The 18871-nt window shown below is 40.0% G+C and overlaps 2 protein-coding genes across 2 annotated transcripts in view; both read right to left on the bottom strand.

Moving 5' to 3' along the window:
* The window catches only part of LOC6036800 (CCR4-NOT transcription complex subunit 6-like), a 177587-nt gene that overhangs the window by 128543 nt on the left and 30173 nt on the right, over positions 1-18871 (bottom strand). The gene's annotated exons all lie outside the window — the stretch shown is intronic.
* Positions 936-7321, bottom strand: LOC119766386 (transcription activator MSS11). Its single transcript, XM_038250896.1, has one exon. The coding sequence runs from the start codon at positions 7110-7112 to the stop codon at positions 5028-5030; it is 2085 nt and encodes a 694-aa protein (XP_038106824.1). The 5' UTR covers positions 7113-7321; the 3' UTR covers positions 936-5027.

The raw sequence follows: 18871 nt of genomic DNA, 5'->3' as shown, positions 1-18871 counted from the left end.
TTACGGAACAAGTTTAATAGTTCTTAAAGCCCAATATTCTGATTGCGTTACAAACCGTTACATCAGCCAAAACTCAATGGAAAAGTAGATTTTCAATACGATTTTTGGCCTAAACTCAGAACGTTACAAACCATTACGCAGCCAAGCAAAAACGTGACCGTCCTCGACGGGACCTCAGCCCGGAGGTCCCCGCCATAATTTCGGTGCCAAACGAGATTCGCACAAAACCGGCAATTTGGCTGCAATTGCCCATCCCGCCTCTCGCTGCGTCCAAGTAAAGGTGAAATTTACTGCCAGCGCCCTTTTTCAACAACCGAGAACGAACGAACGTTAAACTCTCTGGACGAGCAATTGCAAATGGGCAATAAATTTTAATTCGAAATTATGTTTTTTTTTCTCGGTGGAGTCTTCACCGGAGATCAGAGGGGGGCAAGGCGGTCCAGACAATAAAACAATGCAGTTTGTACACGTCGCCGACGCCGAAAATTGCAGCATCTGAACGCAACGCGCGTCGTACAACAACAAGTCCTAGGGCTACAGAAACTGGTTTTTCGGGCTTTCGGAGAAGGCTTGCGCTGCCCAAAAGGAGCGCGCTGGACCTTCGAAAAACAGCGATAAAAATGAATGGTCAAAGAGCCCAACTTTGGTGTGCCGTGCAGCGTGAAAGGGATGAAGCCTTGTGCAGTTCACAGCTGAACGCTTGGGTGACCATCGAGGAGTCTGGCAATCTCTCTCTACCGGTCTAGCCACGCTTCGCGGTCGAACGCGTAGACGTCATCTGCACGCAGCAACCTGTTGCTCGGGAGGTGCGTCCCGACGAGACGTCAACGTCGGCAGCTGCGGAACAAGTTTGTCTACTTTCACTCATCAGCTCTCTCGCATCACCAGAAACCTCCCCAACCAGGTGGAAAGCCGCGCGACGACGACACATTTGCCAACTGGGGAGCGTCAATAGATTCGCACTCTCACCTTGACATTGAAACCACGTGGATGTTCGATCTATCTGGAGCATCGTCTCGTGCGACGCGCCAGAGTTGGCAATTAAGCATCTCGCTGAAGATCTAGAGCTGCGCGCGCTACCGTGCAGCGCACAACTCTAATTACTCTTTCGCCGGCGCTGGATATTCCGAGCACGTTGTTGTCGTCGACGACGTCTGTCTGCCGGTCTAATTGAGCGGATCGGAATCGATTAAAGCTGTCGATAGATGCCTTAATTGCGGACAGGTCCCACACAAGCCAAACGTAGCGTTCCCGTAAATGGGCCCCCATTAGTGCCCGTTCTGACGCGTGAAGGACATCGCGAAAGGAAACAGCTGCGACCTGACGTGAGGCGTTTTGCGCCGCTGGACTGTCGTAGACGAGTCAATTCGTACTGAGAGTTGCTGGAAGTTCATCGCGAGACTTTTTCCAACATTTTGACCGCTTGAAATGCAAGCGTTACAAAACGTTACAAAGCGTTACAAGGCTTCGAGTGGTCACAAAACCAGTTCAGATGAGTCAGAAAGTATATGTCTGCAAGTGGAATCATTTTAAAATCCGTTTGAAGCTTCAAGGGTGTTCAAAGATCGAAAGGACTCAGCTGCAACCTGACGTGAGGCGTTACTTAGCGCTTAATTGTCACAAACGCGTTGATTAATTTTGTTTTCAGCAAAATTTGTTTCAACGATCTTCATCCATCATTTTGGCATGAAAAATCAAAGCGTTACATATCGTTACAAAACGTTACACTACCCAATTTGACCCCGAAACAGGTCCAAATGTTCTGGTAAACGGTCTCCGTGCTCCAAAAATGCACCCTGGTCGGTGTCGGCACCGCCGACCTACAAATTAGTAACATGACTCTGGATTAATGACAGCTTTCGCCGCGAAGCGCCTCGAAATCAGAGACAAACTAGTTTTTTCGGGCTAGGAATTAAATTTGAACATGTTAGCAGCGGCGACGAACACGCAAGGAGAGACACAAAGCGTCAACTTTTTGTTTCCTAGCCTGCGGTATGTAATCAATCTTTGCGATCTCGCGGTACCTCACCGACCGAGCGGTGGACAAGATAGATTGCTTTCCGATTTCCAAAGCGCGGGGCCTTAGTTATTAGCCACATCTATTTCTCGGGGTCCGATGCTTTCGCCCCGAATCCAGAACAACCCAAATGATCACCTTGAGATGTCAGTCTCATTTATCACGACCGTGAGCGCGCGCGGTCAGGTGGCCTGCAGCTATCGGAACGATCTGATTTCCAAGATTTTGAACAAGGTTTTGCCGGGAGACCCGTGCAAGTGACACCTCCGGGGGCGTTAAGTTTCTTCGTGAGATCGAGTTGCGCAAAACCGTTTCTCGCTGTCTCTCGGGGTATCAAATTGCCACCTGTTTACGCCGAGTTCCCACTGACCCTCGAGTGATTACCGCAAGCGCAGCGACTACAACACGGCCGTGTTGCACACAGAAGCGGCCGCCAAACAATTGCGGTTGCATATCCGTCTAACAGTACCTTCCCACTGTCGGCGACGGCGTCGAGGTGCCCGCGAACACACAGTAGCTGTAACGGCCTCCCAAACAAACAATCAACCGCAACAATGCTGCTGGTCTACAACTCTGCCGGGTTTCGCAACGCCCCGTCATGTTTTTTTGTTTGCTCAAAACTGAACGCCACGCCAGAACTCCATGCATGCAGGTTACGTGCGTATGTGAAGTGCGTACTACCTGCAGCGCGCCGTCCAATTTGGCTTGAATGGAAGAATAAATCACTCGACCGTCATAAACCTGGTTAAGTCTAGGTCTAGCCGACTCGCAACACACACGCAGTTCGCCACAATGGGTCGCGGGGGGATCGTCACAATTTGGGTTCGCTCTGCCGAAAAAGTACCGAAAAAAGGCGAGCGCACGACCTGAATGCAAAGTGGGCGAGGGCGCGTGCGAAGCGCGAGGGGCCTGCCGATTTGAACAACCGATCAACGGGGACTTTGAAGGTTATGAAAACGGAAAATAATCGCTGGTGGAACTTCAGTGAGCTAAGGGGGATCACTATGGCTGGTTTGGACAAGCGTTACAAAGCGTTACATGTTGCAAAATCGTTCAAAACAGATGCAGAAACGAGTTTTTTTTAAAGGAAAATAGAGGCAGTTTTGTTTTGCTTTTATGTTACAACTTAAAGATTTGGAAATCACTAAAGGGACTCGACAAGATGTCCACTTTTGAACACACGATCAACAAGACCCTAGAATTTGCTAAAAACAAAAACTGATCATCGCTAGAGCTTCAGTGCACTGAACCTGACCTCTACCACTAAAAATCAAATACCGTTACAAAGCGTTACACTGGGATAAAAACGCCAAAAACGCATTGCAAGACCCCTCGTAAAAAAAATTTACAACTTCGAGCCCTCCCTGATGCCACAGATAGGACAGCCATTCAGACAAACCGTCCACGATCGTCAATTTGGTCATTTGTCTACCCACCGAAAAATATTACCCTTCCCACACGACCTGAATCGCTAAACAGTTGTTTTTCGACAAGTTCGAGCCCGGTGGTTCCCGACTTTTGAACACATTCAACGGGGCCCTAAAATCCATTCAAAACAAACCCCTTATCACCTCCAGACCTTCAGCGCCCTTTCACAAAGGGCGTTACATCGGCCCACTTCTCGGCTCGGCCTTTCCCGGTCTTGGAAAATTCCGCTGACCGCGTGCCGCAGGTTGTTTACAACCGCGTAACGCGATTAACATTCAAATCGGGGAAGCGCGCGTGGTCATAAGAACTTGGGGACCCGTTGCATATCAACGAGCGTTGAATTTCTCCGAATTCGAGCAGGTGATAACCTATTAGATTCTGCCATTAATTGGTGGTATCTCTCGCTGGACGCAATATCTGGAAGTTATCGCGCAGCGGTGGCACCGAAGCAGGAAATGCACTTAATTTTATTGGATTTGGTGCGGCGTCGGCTCCAACACCTGGATTGGCCGGCGACGTCCTCGGTGACCTCCTCCTCGAGGAAGTGGAGGAGGAGGACGTCCAAATTGCAAGTAACCTCATTACCTCTCATTACGGCGCAAATTTTATTGAGCGCCAAAAAGTGGAGATTCACACGGGAACGGGACGGCAGAACCTTCTACGGCTACGTCACGGGAAGAGGAAGAAGATAAGACACACAGGGAGGGAGATATCTAATAACCAACCAGCCGAGAGAGCAAAGATAAAAACGTAAAAAGGTAGCCAAAAGGAAATGTGTGCTTCGTGTGACCTCTATACCTTATTCTCTACCTGTCATTGGGACTGGGCCACGGGTTCTAATATGGATCCATTTATGTACACACAGGTGGTAGGGAAGGAAAGGGTAGAAATAGGGGGAGCTCTGGGAGTGCTTCTGGGAGTTCCAGGAGCCGCGCGAGAGAGAGAGAGATGCCGCACGACGCGCCAAATTCCCGAGAAATCTTGAAAAACAGGCAAACGGATGGTCTGGCACGGAAAAAATCCGTTCGGCGAAATCGCAAGAAAGTGCTAACGAAACTGTACATTAAATTTTTAGTTGGTTTCTTAAAATTCTAATCATTTGAAAGATTTTAGAACAGTTTTTCATAAACAAATTTCCGAGTCATGTTGAAAACCAGATAAACGGATGGACCGACACGGAAAAAAATCTTGTCAGCGCAACCATAAATGAGTGCTAACGAAACTAAAAATTAAATTCAAAGTTTGTTTCTACATCGCAAAGTGTCTTCTTTAGGGTCTGAAAACAATGTTAACGATTTCGACAGCATTTTTCGCAATTATGCCGAACACATTTTTTCCGTGCATAGAACAAAGGAAGAAAGATTCGTACACACAGAGGTCGATTATTAATTCTGCTGATTGCTACGGCTCGTCTCTCTCTCGCGGTGCTACCGCAGGGCACGACCCAGCGGGGATCTTCAGGAAAGCAGGGAAGAGAGGATCTCTAAATTTAATTTGTCTGCGCGAGCGTAGTTCGCGAGCCTAACTCTGTTCCTGTGCCTAACCTAACGAGATGAAGCACTTGTTCTCTAGGGTCTCCCCTCTATTCCTCGACCGGAAGTAGTTTACGATCGTTACTCCAAACCATATCGAAGCAGTTGAGCTGCTGCTGCTGCTGATCCGCGTCCGGCACGAAGACGAACGGTTGATGCTCGCTGAACAGGGGACGCTGCTGGGTCGTCGCTGGTGTCGCCGAGGAGGTCGGCGGTGGCGGATTTTGGACGTTCTTGTTCCGGATGTAATTCACACCAGTGGCGGCGGTCCCGTTAGCGCCGCCGACGAGCACATTATTATTATGATTAAGATGTTGGCCACTATTTATCACTAGACCGGGTGCCGTTAGGCCGTCATCGAACAGCAGATTGCTCAATTTGCTGATGTTATTCACACTGAACAGGTTGTTTCGCGAAATCGCGTCGAAATTCACAAACAGATCCGCGGACCCCGCGTTGGCCGTCCCCGGCGGGGACGAACCTTCCCCAAACACACTGTCGGAGAACACCGACGAACCACTGTCGGACGAGCCTCCCCCGCTGGACCTTAGGTCCAGCCCTTCGTTCAGCTTCTTCGTTAGCTCACTGATCAGTAACATCTCACTAGCGCCATCGCTGGCAGCCGTTACACTACTGCTGGGACTTCCACTGCCACTAATACTGTTGGGACCGCCACCACCACCACCACCACCTCCTCCTCCGGTCATCGGGAACTTGAACTCCTTGCCGCCGTCAACCGGCGTCAGGAACAGCTCCCGATTGACGCTGCTCAGGATGTCCTCGGAGCAGAACGTCAACCCGCTCAGCAGGTCACAGCCGGAATCGCCGGAATCGCTGAAGCTGCCTTTCCGACTTCCGGAACCGCCAAGATCCTGCTGCTGCTGCTCCAACGAGTGCGGCGAGCTGCGCCACTCGCTACGGAACGAGTTGCTCCGGTTGCTGCCGATCACGCCCACGTCCTTGGCCCGGTTCAGCTCGATTTCGGCGCTGTTGTCCGAGCAGGACCGCCGCAGCGGGAACGCCCAGATCTTGCAGAACGGATCGCACAATCGGCACGAGCAGGCCAGGTTGTTGATACCCGAGTCGCTCGAGTCGCTGTTGCTGCTGCTGAAGTGTTGCTGTTGAGGGGGTTGCTGGGCTTGAACGGGTTGTTGGTGTTGCTGTTGCTGCTGCTGCTGCTCGCGGATGAGTCCGGAAAAGTCGAACGTTCCGGCGTTCGCCATAAGGGCGATCTCGTGCAGGAAGTCACGCGTGGTTTCGTCCAGCAGAAGCTGGTTCACGGCTGCATGCTGGGGGGTCGACGAGTTCGTCGAAGTCTGGGTTGGTTCTGAAGACGGGGTAGATCCGGTTTGTGGCGCGGGTTTCCGGTCCTTCTTTCTTCGTTTGCGCGGTTTGATGATCCGCGGCAGACAGGTGTCCGAGGAGGACGATGAGGACGCCGAGGAGTTGGTGGTTCCCGAGTTGGGACCGCTCTCGTCACTGGCCACCGAGTGGGCATCGTTGGGGTGGGACAACTGTTGGTGTTGCTGCTGTTGTTGTTGCTGTCCCATCGCTTGGACCATCTTCAGATGGTGCTGCAGGTGATCATCGCGACTTGGCGCGTGATTCGAAGGCACTTTGTTGGGTTTGTTGGGACCGGGTTTGCTGTTGGATCGGTTGTACCGATTGTTGGCCAGGATCAGCGGGGCCCCGTGGGCATGCAGCGCCAGCCTGGACATGGCATTTTCGTCAAAGTCCAGCTTGCTGTTCGGTTGGTAGTGACCATTCTGCTGGCCGCCGCCGTTGATGACCGGCGGAAACTTCCGAGGTCTACGCGCTGCGGTCGATATCAACGGGACTCCCGTCCAACCGCTCGCGTTGTTGTAACATCCGACCATGAAATTGTGCGGCGGAGGTCCATGTCCCTGGGACAACTGTTGATGCTGCTGCTGGACGACCTGTTGCTGATGTTGTTGTTGTTGTTGTTGCTGCTGCTGTTGCTGCAAGAGTTGCTGATGCGGGTAGAACCCGTTCTGGCTAAGCAACTGCTGCTGATGCGGATGTTGCTGCTGCTGCGGCTGCTGAACCGGATGCGGTGGCCCTATATATCGATTGATGTATCGATCCATGCATGATGACGGAATTGCGCTGTTCATCTCTACCCATTGGAGTATCACCGAACTTCACCACTGGCCACAGTATAACAGTCCTTATTTGCCAAATCTTCACTCCATAGTCCTTCAAATCACACTCACTGTAACCCCAATTCTGGAACAAAAACCGCAAAAACCCTTCAACCGATAATCAACGTGTTACAACGACGACGCAGACGAAGGTTCACCACGACACGACGCTCCAACCGCAACGAAAGCCGGCGAGCAACTGACAGAGTAGGCGCTGGAAATGTTCCCAAACCGCGTGGTAGTCGCTCAGGCGCGCCGTGGCGCGCGAGAGGAACTCACTCTCTCGCGCAAAGCGCGAACGGATGTAAACAAGCCACTCAAACCAAACAATAAATAAATAAATATTTAAACTTTTTCTTTCACCGTCGCGCCGCCGCACGGTCACTCACTTGTTGAGCGCCGCCGGGGAGGAACTCACCCCGCGAAGAAAGCGTGAAAACGTGTTTTAAAAAGAGTTACGTAAGGCGCGCGCGCGGGATGGCATGCTGTTGTTGTTTTTGTTGCGTATTATAAGCGTAAACACAACAACAACAACGCAGTGTCTTGCGAACCTTCATGGTGAACGGACACTAGAGCTGCGGTATTTTTTACTACCTAAGCTCAGAGTTATTTCAAAACAAAATTCACAGTCTTTTTAAAGACTACCTGAGTTATTTTCCAAAATTCTAAACAGTCTTTTCAAGACTAACCCCGCCTGAAATTTTGTTGTATTTTACAAACGAAGCCATCTTTTAAGAGAACTTTGCTTGCAAAATGCGTCAAAACAAAGGTAAACGCAAATCTTCTGAAGATTTGGTCGTTACGTCGGTGAAGCGTTTGAACGCTAAACCGGCTAACGGAAACAGAAAAGAAAACAGCCTCTTCTGAGGTCTGATTCTGATTCTGAATGTGAGGTCAATCCTCCAATTCCATTGACAAACAGTTTCGGTGTTTTATCCGAAACTGATGACAAGGAACCTTCTCCTCGTACTGAGCCTTCTGCCGTCGAGAAACGAGTAAAGGCTCCGCCAATTGTTGTGACTTCCGTCTCCGATTTGGCCAGCTTTCGAACGCAACTGAAGAATTGCAAGGAAACTTGCAATTTGAAGGTTTCGTTCCAGCTTGGTCGAAGAGGAGAATGTCGCTTGTTGACGGAATCTTTACAAGATCACCAAACTTTTGTTGGTTATTTGAAAAACCACAAACACAATTTCTACACGTATGAGACCAAGAATGCTCGGCCATTCAAGGCGGTCTTGAAAGGTCTCTCCAACGACTTGTCGGTGGATGAGATCAAAAACGAACTTAAGGTGTTGCTTGGCTTTGCCCCATCCCAAGTAATACCAATGAAGAAAAAATCAAACGGGAATATTTCTCGCTTTGGTTTGACTTCACATTTTATCTGATTCATTTCAACAGAAATGAAATCAACAATTTGAAACTTTTGGACAAAGTTCAGTTTTTGTTCCATGTACGGGTAGTGGGAGCATTTAAGAAACATGGCGGTAATGGCCAGAATCTGACCCAGTGCCGGCGTTGCCAGGCATTCGGTCACGGTACTGATCATTGCGCCATGGTTCCAAAATGCATGGTTTGCGGGGATTCTTCTCACGACAAGGACAATTGTCCCGTGAAAGAAGTCACCCAATTTAAATGTGCAAATTGTGGTGGAAATCACAAATCAAATTTCTGGGATTGCCCCATCAGAAAAAGGTTTTGGATTCTCGTGCTAAGCATCAGCCGAAATCCAAACCGAAATTTTCTCAAAGTCAGGTTGTACCTGCATCTTTAAATCAAACGTTCGTGCTGTCTCACTCGAACAATTCTAGAAATACCCCTACCGTGGAAAAGTTAGGTAACAACAATGGCATTTCTTATGCTAACGTCGTTTCGGGTTCATCCACGAATTTTAAATCCTCTACCAATCTTTCTGAAATTGGGCAGGTACCTCAAATCTCATTTGAAAATTTTTCTGCTGGCAACGCTTTGGGATCTTCTGATCTCGGCGATGTTACGTTTGAAAAATGACTTTTTGCAAAACTCACTGTTTGGTTTGATTCAAACAATGAGTAATGCTACATCCATGATGGAAGCAATCCAGATTGGATTAAAATTTGCGAATGATGTTGTTCTTACCCTGAAGTTTAATCATGGATCTAAGTAATTCCATCAATATTATGAATTTTAATGCTCGCTCTTTAAAAGCGAAAGAAAATGAATTTTTCAACTTTTACGAGTTCATAACGTGCATGTTGCTGTTATAACCGAAACATTTTAAAAACTGGCACTTATTTGAAAAGTGATCCAGATTATAAAGTTATAACTAATAACCGAATGAATCGAAATGGCGGTGGAGTTGCAATAGTTATCCACCGTAGTATGACTTATAGCACGTTACGTGACTTTAAGTTAAAAGTTATTGAAAGTTTGGGCATTGAACTTGAAACTTCTTTTGGGAAAATTATGATTGCAGCTGCATATTTGCCATTCCAATGCACTGGGGAAAATAAAAATTATTTCAAAGGGGATTTGAATAAACTTACTCGGCATAGATCTCGATTTTTGATCATCGGTGATTTTAATGCCAAACACCAATCTTGGAATAATTCAAAAGTAAATTCCAATGGTAAAATTCTGTTCAGAGATTGCACTTCTGGTCTTTATTCGGTTTTATACCCGAATGGGCCAACTTGCTTTTCTTCTGTTAGAAATCCATCAACAATTGATTTGGTTTTGACAAATCAAAGTCAGTATTGTGGTCCTTTAGTGACTCATGCTGATTTTGATTCTGATCATCTTCCAGTAACTTTTTCACTTTCTCATGAAGCAGTTACCAGACCCAATAGTTCTGTGTTTAATTACCACAAAGCTAATTGGGACAGGTATCAGCATCATATTGAGAATAATTTAAATCATGATTTTGTTTTAGAAACCAAAGCTGATATTGATTCAGCCTTGGAATCTTTAACTAATGCAATTTTGGATGCTAGGAATATTGCTATTCCTAAAGTCCAAGTCAAATTTGATTCTCCCATTATTGATGACGATCTTCAGCTTCTGATTCGTCTGAAAAATGTTCGCCGAAGACAGTATCAACGTTCTCGTGATCCTGCACTGAAGCGAATTCAAAAGATTTGCAAAAGGTTATTGACCACAGATTCACTCTCCTGCGAAATGAAAAGTTCGCAAGAGATGTCGAACAAATTAAACCTTATTCCAAACCTTTTTGGAAACTTTCAAAGGTTCTTAAGAAACCTCAAAACCCATCCCTTCTTTAAAAGATGGTGATAATATTCTATTAACTAATGGGGAAAAGCTCAAAAACTTGCTCAGCAGTTTGAGAGTGCTCATAATTTCAACTTGAATGTTTTGAGTCCTATTGAAAATCAAATTTCAATAGAATTTCAGAATATTGTTGAACAAGAATTTTCATCAGATGAAGTTTTTAATACGGATCTGAATGAAATAAAATCTATTATCAAAAATTTAAAAATATGAAAGCCCTGGTGAGGATGGCATTTTTACATTTTAATTAAAAATTACCAGAAGCAACTTTAAGTTGCTTGGTCAAAATTTTCAACAAATGTTTTGATTTGGCATATTTTCCCAGTAGTTGGAAAAATGCCAAAGTAATTCCGATTTTGAAACCGGATAAAAATCCTGCTGAAGCCTCAAGCTATCGGCCCATTAGTTTGCTTTCATCTATTAGTAAATTATTCGAAAGAATAATTCTTAATAGAATGATGACGCACATTAATGAAAATTCAATTTTCGCTGATGAGCAGTTTGGATTTCGCCTTGGGCATTCAACTACTCATCAGTTGTTGAGAGTTTCAAATTTAATTCGAAGCAACAAATCTGAGGGCTATTCTACTGGCGCTGCTCTTCTAGACATAGAAAAGCATTTGACAGTGTTTGGCATAAAGGTTTGATTGCGAAATTGAAAAGGTTTAATTTTCCGATTTATATCGTGAAAATTATTCAAAATTATTTGACGGATCGTACTCTGCAGGTATGTTATCAGAATAGCAAATCTGATCAACTACCTGTACGTGCTGGCGTCCCTCAAGGAAGCATTTTGGGTCCAATTTTATACAATATTTTTACTTCTGACTTGCCTGATTTGCCCCAGGATGTCAGAAATCACTTTTGCTGATGACACAAGCATCTCCGCCAAAGGCAGAAGCCTTCGTGTCATCACAAGAAGATTACAAAAGCTTGGATATTTTCAATTCTTATTTGAAAGAATGGAAAATTACTCCAAATGCTGCAAAACTCAACTTATTATTTTCCCTCACAAACCAAGGGCTGATTTTCTTAAACCAAAAGTCATCACATTATAAAGATGAATGAGGTAAATTTAAAGGAGGATCAAGTGAAATATCTTGGACTTGGTTTTGACAAAACCTTACTTACAAGGATCACATTGAAAGTATCCAGGTTAAATGTAACAAATATATTAAATGTTTGTATCCACTTATAAACAGGAATTCTAGACTTTGTCTCAAGAATAAACTGTTAATTTATAAACAAATTTTCAGACCTGCCATGCTTTATGCTGTGCCGATCTGGACAAGCTGTTGCTTAACCAGGAAGAAAAATCTCAGAGGATTCAGAACAAAATTCTGAAAATGATTCTGAAACTTCCTCCCTGGTTCAGCACCAGTGAACTTCATCAATTAGCCGAAGTTGACACTTTGGATGTTATGTCCAATAAGATAATTGATGCATTTCGACAAAAATCATTGCAGTCTTCAGCTGCATTGATCCGCTCTTTATATAGTTTATAAGTTAGTTTTAAGGTATCCCTTTTCCCTTTGTACATGTAGGACCTCCTACATTTGAAATCACTGAATAGCGAAAGCTACAATATTTCATGAATAAATGAAAGTTGCTAGTATTTAAAATTGAGGTGAAAAGTCATCGTTTGTGATTGGACACTCAATAATATTTTAACTGAATGAATGTACATGGAAAAGAAATTTGAATAAATATAAATTAAAAAAAAAAAAAACAACAACAACGCCAGCAACTGGTTGCGCGCTGTCCAAGCTTCAAAGGAAAAGCGGATAGAGACTTGGCTCCTTGTTTGTTATTTTTTTTTCTAGATTTTTTTCTACTTTTGCTAGCTTGTGGGCGCGCTTTGATGGACATTTACCTTCTTTTGGTGTTGTTTCACTTTCGAAAGTGAGTGCGCGGACCCGAGACACCACGTGGTGGTGTGGTGGGCGCGCGCTCGCGCGCCTCAAGGGAAAAGCAATCCAAAACAACAACGAGTTGTGAGGCGAGGAGAAAGATGCGATTTCGGGACGTTGCATCGTGCGTTGGAGATTAAATAAGCAGCAGGAACGTTGGTTAGCGTGTATAATTTTGAAATTAATTGTGCCTAACAATTTCGATTTGAAACTAAATGTTTGAGTTTTTACTGTATTCCATTAGGGACCATTCATAAACCACTGAAACCCCGATGGTTTGACATCAATATTGTTGTCAAAAGCACGGGGTCACTTTTTAGTTTGACACTCTCTTTACACAGAGCTCACACTTACTACCAAACGTTTGGTTTGATAGTATATATGAGTCCCGTGTAAAAAGTGACAGTTCTTCACTTTTAAGTTTGATTTTGTCAAACCAACAGGGCACAAATTAAAACAATGTCGAAAAAGTGACCAACCAGGAAGGGTTTCGTGTATTATACCTGAAATCACAACTATTTATGGGCAAAAAACACAATTAAAAAAAAACTTTAAAGTGGAATGTTTTTTTGTGTGTGTTGTGAGTGACTCTCCTTATTATCATCAATTTTTACCATTATTTTACTTGTGAACTCGACACAGATTCGAACTAACTAACTAGTTTTCTATCAATTTCTTTTTTCCACTTGCACCATTTTTCTCCAAATTGACTTTTCTTTGCTTTTGTCATACAAAATAGGCATTCGAAAATGTTGAGAATAGATTTTCTGATCGATTTGGTCATTCGGCAAAGTTGTTTTCGTTACTAAACCTTGAGTTGATTTTTAAACATCTATTTTAGAGGACTAAGCACAGCACCTTTTGCGCTAAAGTTTGGATTATTAAATATTGTTTAGCAAAATTTTAAGGCTCTTTTTAAATGAAATATCAAATTTGCCATCGAAAAGGCCCTTCTTATTTTTTTTAATTGCACCGTTTTATATGCATTTTAGGCTGGCACAAAATTATTTTAATGTTATTGTCTCTCTGCCTTGGGCAAGGTTCAAATTTCAAGCCCAGCTATCACGATTGTTTTTACTGTTATGCTACAATCAAAAAATTCCAAAATATCAATAAAATTATGAAAACATTTCTTTTTCCAATTACAATTACAATCAATTGTACATTTTTTTCCAATGAAAAATTAAGTTTTCAGCAAGCCTTTTTTTGAAAAGTGGTCAGTTTGTTTTGTAATTTTAAAATATTTTAAGAAAGAAGAGCATTGGTTCAAATTCCAACATTAAAAATTGAGATTTTTGTAAAATTTACTTCTTTTTCTATCAAAATAAATCTAAGTATTATAAAACAAAATTAAACTTTTGAAACAGCTACAAAACGTATTGAATTTTTTTTATTTTTTTTTTTATTTTTATACATTGTTTTTACAAAACCAAAACAATAGTATAAAACATATCGCGAGTGGAAAAAAATAGTGAGAATTTTGGCTCAAGTCATAATTCTCACTAATAATGAGGGCTAACTAAAAGTGAGAAGACCAGTTCTCTACGAAATTGATCTTTTTTTATTTAATTATAATATTTGTATTATTTTTTAATCCGGCTGAAGCTTTTTGGTGCCTTCGGTATGTCCAAAGAAGCCATTTTGCATCATTAGTTTGTACATATAATTTTCCATACAAATTTGACAGCTGTCCATACAAAAATGATATGTGAAAATTAAAAAATCGGTATCTTTTGAGGGAAGTTTAGATCGATTTGGTGTCTCCGGCAAAGTTGTACGTATGAATAAGGACTACACTGAAAAAAATGATACACGGTAAAAAAATGGTTATTTTTAATTTAACATTTTGTCACTAAAATTTGATTAGCAAACACACAATTTTAAGTTTTTTTTTTAAATTTTAGTTATGTTTTAGGGAACATCAAATGCCAAATTTTCAGTAATTTCCAGGTAGTGTAAAAAAAATTGAACGAGTTACGAATTTTTGAATCAATACTGATTTTTTCAAAAAATCGAAATATTTTTTCAAACTTCATTTTTTGATGTTAAATTAAATTTGAATTCATCCAGAAAGTCCTTTAGTAAATTTTTTAAGTTATAGCAATTTTGAGGTAACTTTTTAAAAAATAGTCTCAGTTATTCATTTTTTAAAATTTGTTCCCATGTTTGCCCACTTTTGAAAATAAATATTTTTGAAAAGCTGAGAAAATTCTCTATATTTTGCTTTTTTGAACCTTGTTGATACGACCCTTAGTTGCTGAGATATTGCCATGCAAAGGTATAAAAACAGAAAAAAAATTGTTTTCTAAGTCTCACCCAAATAACCACCGATATCTCAGCAATTAATGGTCCGATTTACAATGTTGAAAAATTAAACATTCGTGAAATTTTCCGTTCTTTTCGAAAACAGTAATATATTGTTTTGTTTTTTCTTTTGAAATGTTAGTCTTGATTTGAAAATTTAGAAAATATTGTTTTCAAAAAGATCGGAAAATTTCACGAATGTTTCATGTTTTGAATCGGACCATTAGTTACTTAAAAATGGCTATAACTTGAAAACGGTGTACTTTATAAAAAATTCACTAAAATACTTTTTGATTTCAAATTTGATTTTATATCGAAAAATTTCGATTTTTGAAAAAATCCAGTATTGATTTAAAAATGTACAGTATGTAAAAAAAGTATTTACACCCCTTGGGCACTATGCACATTTTGTGATGAAACATGTAAACAATTTAATGTTGACATAAACCTAGTACTACGTTTTGTTCAGAAACTCATGCCGAACATTTTGCTGCAAAAAGCTCATGAAAAGATGTTTTCTATAAAAGTTATATAACAAATACTATTATAAAAATAAAAAAGGTGCAAAAAAAGTTTGTACACCTTTCGAAAAATTAACATAAATAAAGTTATTTGGTGACAAATCACCATAAATCCAGTCTCCCAACTCCAAATAGGCATCCTTGACTGATTAAAAAAAATATTTGGATTGAATATAAAGTTTACTAATTACTTAGTAATACCTATATACCTTTTATATAGTTACCTATATAAAATAACACCACCATAAATTGAATAGAATGAAATCGACAGTAAGTAAAAGAGCAACTCTCTTTTCTCCAGATTTCTGAGAGAAACAGGTAAAATAGAGAGAGACTCTCTAGCTCGCTATCTTGCTTCGTGGAAACTAAATTGTGAGTACCCAGAAAATACAACATAATTTTTTTTAAATAGGTTTTTTTTCTAGAGAACCTTTAGATTTTTGCAAAAATAATTATGTTTACGCAGGTTAAATCGGAAATGACGGAGTCTAAAAAACCTAACTTACCCATTTTAACCGGGAAAAGTAACAAAAGTGAAGGTGCAACACGTCCCAAAGTGCAAAACCGTCATTATGCCGTAATGGCAACAATGTCATTTCACCTCTGAAAGCAACAATTCACATTCGAGGTGCAATTTTCCCACCCCACGCAGAAAAAATTTGCTTGCCAATCGGGGGAAGAAAAAGAAAAAAACTTTCCCTCTCGAACATTTCGCACAACAGCCAAGTCAATAACTCTAAATAGCGCTGAGAATTCTCGGCCGGCTTGCCGGCAAGAGAGTGGCCGACCCAAAGGTGATAACAGCAGGCCGAAGGGGGTGAGTCAGCCACTGACGCTGACACACTTTTTTAATTATCAACCTTTCTTCTGCGCTGACTTATAATCGCGCGAATCGCTGTAGGTTTTTTAGCCGCTTCGACTATTTTTAAGTTCGTCTCTTTTTTGTCTTTCTTCAATTTTTATCTTTTATAATTCTTCTTTCTTATTATTGCGGCGGTGGTGGACATCATCACCCGCCAATGGATAGAAAGTAAACTTTTTAGGCGATTTCGCGTGGCAATTTTTAATTCCAGCGTATAATTTTGGCAAGACACCACCAATTATCACGGTGGCACTAATTCCAAAGTGAGAAGCCGATTTTCCGGTGGTCTGCAACCGCCGAGCTGACAGTTTGTTGCATAAAAAGCGGTGAGGAAAGTGTAAATTAGTGCTAAACTGCTGATATGATCTCTGTCTAGCGATAGTGAAGACCAAAGGTGGAGAAGAAAAAAAAAAGTTGCATAAAAGCAGTCAAATTCAATATTTTATTGGCAAAAGTTGCTTCATCAAAAAAGTTCACATTTCAAGCTTAGTAGATTCAACAATCCAAAAATCCTCCGTTAATCGGTTCTTCCTAACATCACTTTCGATTTCCAAAGATAAAACGAGCAAAAAAAACAAGATCATATTTTCCCACTTTTCGCCGCGCGGTCAGTACAAACCGTACGTTGACGTGCCGCTTCTTCCGTGGCAGATTCCATCATTGCCATCGACGGGAGGGTTGCAGCGGCGGCGATCAGCGGTGGCCACTCGCCGTATTTGTAGAAATAGTTGTACATACCTGAAATGGAGGAAGAGAGGGGGAAAAATCAAATCAATAATTCTGCATCACGTGGAAGTTGTGAGAGGGGCGAAAAAAAAGGTGCGCGGAAGATATCAGCAATTTAATCAATTTCCTGTTGGTAACACTTTCAGCAAAGAGTTGCCTGAGGTTGAAGAGAGATTTTCACGAAAGTCATACAATAAGACATCATCAAGAAAAAAAATTGTTTTAAAAAGAAATTGGCAAAACATACAAAAAAATGCAAAAACATCAGAAATTGCAACCATTTTAGAAAAAGTCTACGCCGGTGCCTTCCGAGCTTAAGTGCTACGGGAATATTTTTGTATTTTAGTATTTTTGAACTTTGGTATATTGGTATTTTTAGTAATTTTAGTATTTTTAGTATTTTTAGTATTTTTAGTATTTTAAATATTTTAAATATTTTAAGTATTTTTAGTATTTTAAATATTTTTAATATTTTTAGTATTTTTAGTATTTTAGTATTTGGAGTACTTTTAATATTTTTTGGAATTTTTAGCAATTTTTAGTATTTTTAGTATTTTTATTATTTTAGTATTTGGAGTACTTTTAGTATTTTTTAGTATTTTCAGTATTTTTAGAATTTCCTAGCCACGTAGCCCAGTGGTAACGCTTCCGCCTCGTAAGCGGTAGATCGGGGTTCAAATCCCGGCTCGGACCAACACAACTGGTGATCTTTTCCCTTCTGGAATCGATTGCTTAGTAAAGGGAAGGTAGTGTAGTGTATCGTCACAAACTGGATCTTATCACGACACCTTAGGGAGGCGACCTATAGAATGTTAACAATAACCTTAACATGTTAACATTAAGTTGAGAATGAAACTGCCACTGAATCCACTTTGTAAATGTCGGCCTCGACACTCTTCAAGGGTGTTCCCCTCAGGAACAGGGAAAGATTTACTTTTTTTTACTAGAATTTTTAGTATTTGGAGTATTTTTAGTATTTTCAGTATTTGGAGTATTTGGAGTATTTAGAGTATTTTTAGTATAATTAGTATTATGAGTATTTATTAGTATTTTTGGTATTTTTAGTATTTTTAGTATTTTTAGTATTTTTAGTATTTTTAGTATTTTTAGTATTGTTAGTATTTGTAGTATTTTTAGTATTTTTAGTATTTTTAATATTTTTGGTATTTTTAGTATTTTTAGTATTTCAGTATTTTAGTATTTTTAGTATTTTTAGTATTTTTAAGTTTTTTTAGTATTGTTAGTATTTGTAGTATTTTAAATATTTTTAAGTATTTTTAGTATTTTTAGTATTTTTAGTATTTTTAGTATTTTTAGTATTTTTAGTATATTTAGTATTTTTAGTATTTTTAGTATTTTTTTAGTATTTTTAGTATTTTTAGTATTTTTAGTATTTTTAGTATTTTTATTATTTTAGTATTTGGAGTACTTTTAGTATTTTTTAGAATTTTCAGGTATTTTTAGAATTTTTAGGTACTTTTAGAATTTTTAGTATTTGGAGTATTTTAAGTATTTTTAGTATTTTTTTTAGTATTTTCAGTATTTTTAGAATTTCTAGAAGTTTTAGTATTTTTAGTATTTGGAGTATTTGGAGTATTTGAAGTATTTGGAGTATTTTTAGTATTTAGAGTATGTTTAATATTTTTAGTATTATTAGTATTATTAGCATTTTTTAGTATTTTTAGTATTTTTAGTATTATTAGTATTATTTGCATTTTTTAGTATTTTTAGTATTTTTAGTATTTTTAGTATTTTTAGTATTTTTAGTACTTTTAGTATTTTTAGTATTTTTAGTATTTTAAAGTATTTTTAGTATTTTAAAGTATTTTAAAGTATTTTTAGTATTTTTAGTTTTTTTAGTATTTTAAGTATTTTTAGTATTTTAAGTATTTTAAGTATTTTAAGTATTTTTAGTATTTTTAGTATTTTTAGTATTTTTAGTATTTTTAGTATTTTTAGTATTTTTAGTATTTTTAGTATTTTTTGTATTTTTAGTATTTTTAGTATTTTTAGTATTTTTAGTATTTTTAGTATTTTTAGTATTTTTAGTATTTTTAGTATTTTTAGTATTTTTAGTATTTTTAGTATTTTAATTTTTTTTGTATTTTTAGTATTTTTTGTATTTTTAGTATTTTTAGTATTTTC

The sequence above is a fragment of the Culex quinquefasciatus genome, chromosome 1, assembly GCF_015732765.1.
Source record: "Culex quinquefasciatus strain JHB chromosome 1, VPISU_Cqui_1.0_pri_paternal, whole genome shotgun sequence".
Lineage (NCBI taxonomy): Eukaryota > Metazoa > Arthropoda > Insecta > Diptera > Culicidae > Culex > Culex quinquefasciatus.
This window is presented reverse-complemented; position numbering and strand designations above follow the sequence as displayed.

Bases quoted from the DNA above. Each gene is read 5' to 3' on its own strand.
- LOC119766386 (XM_038250896.1), bottom strand. From the start codon at position 7,112: ATGAACAGCGCAATTCCGTCATCATGCATGGATCGATACATCAATCGA.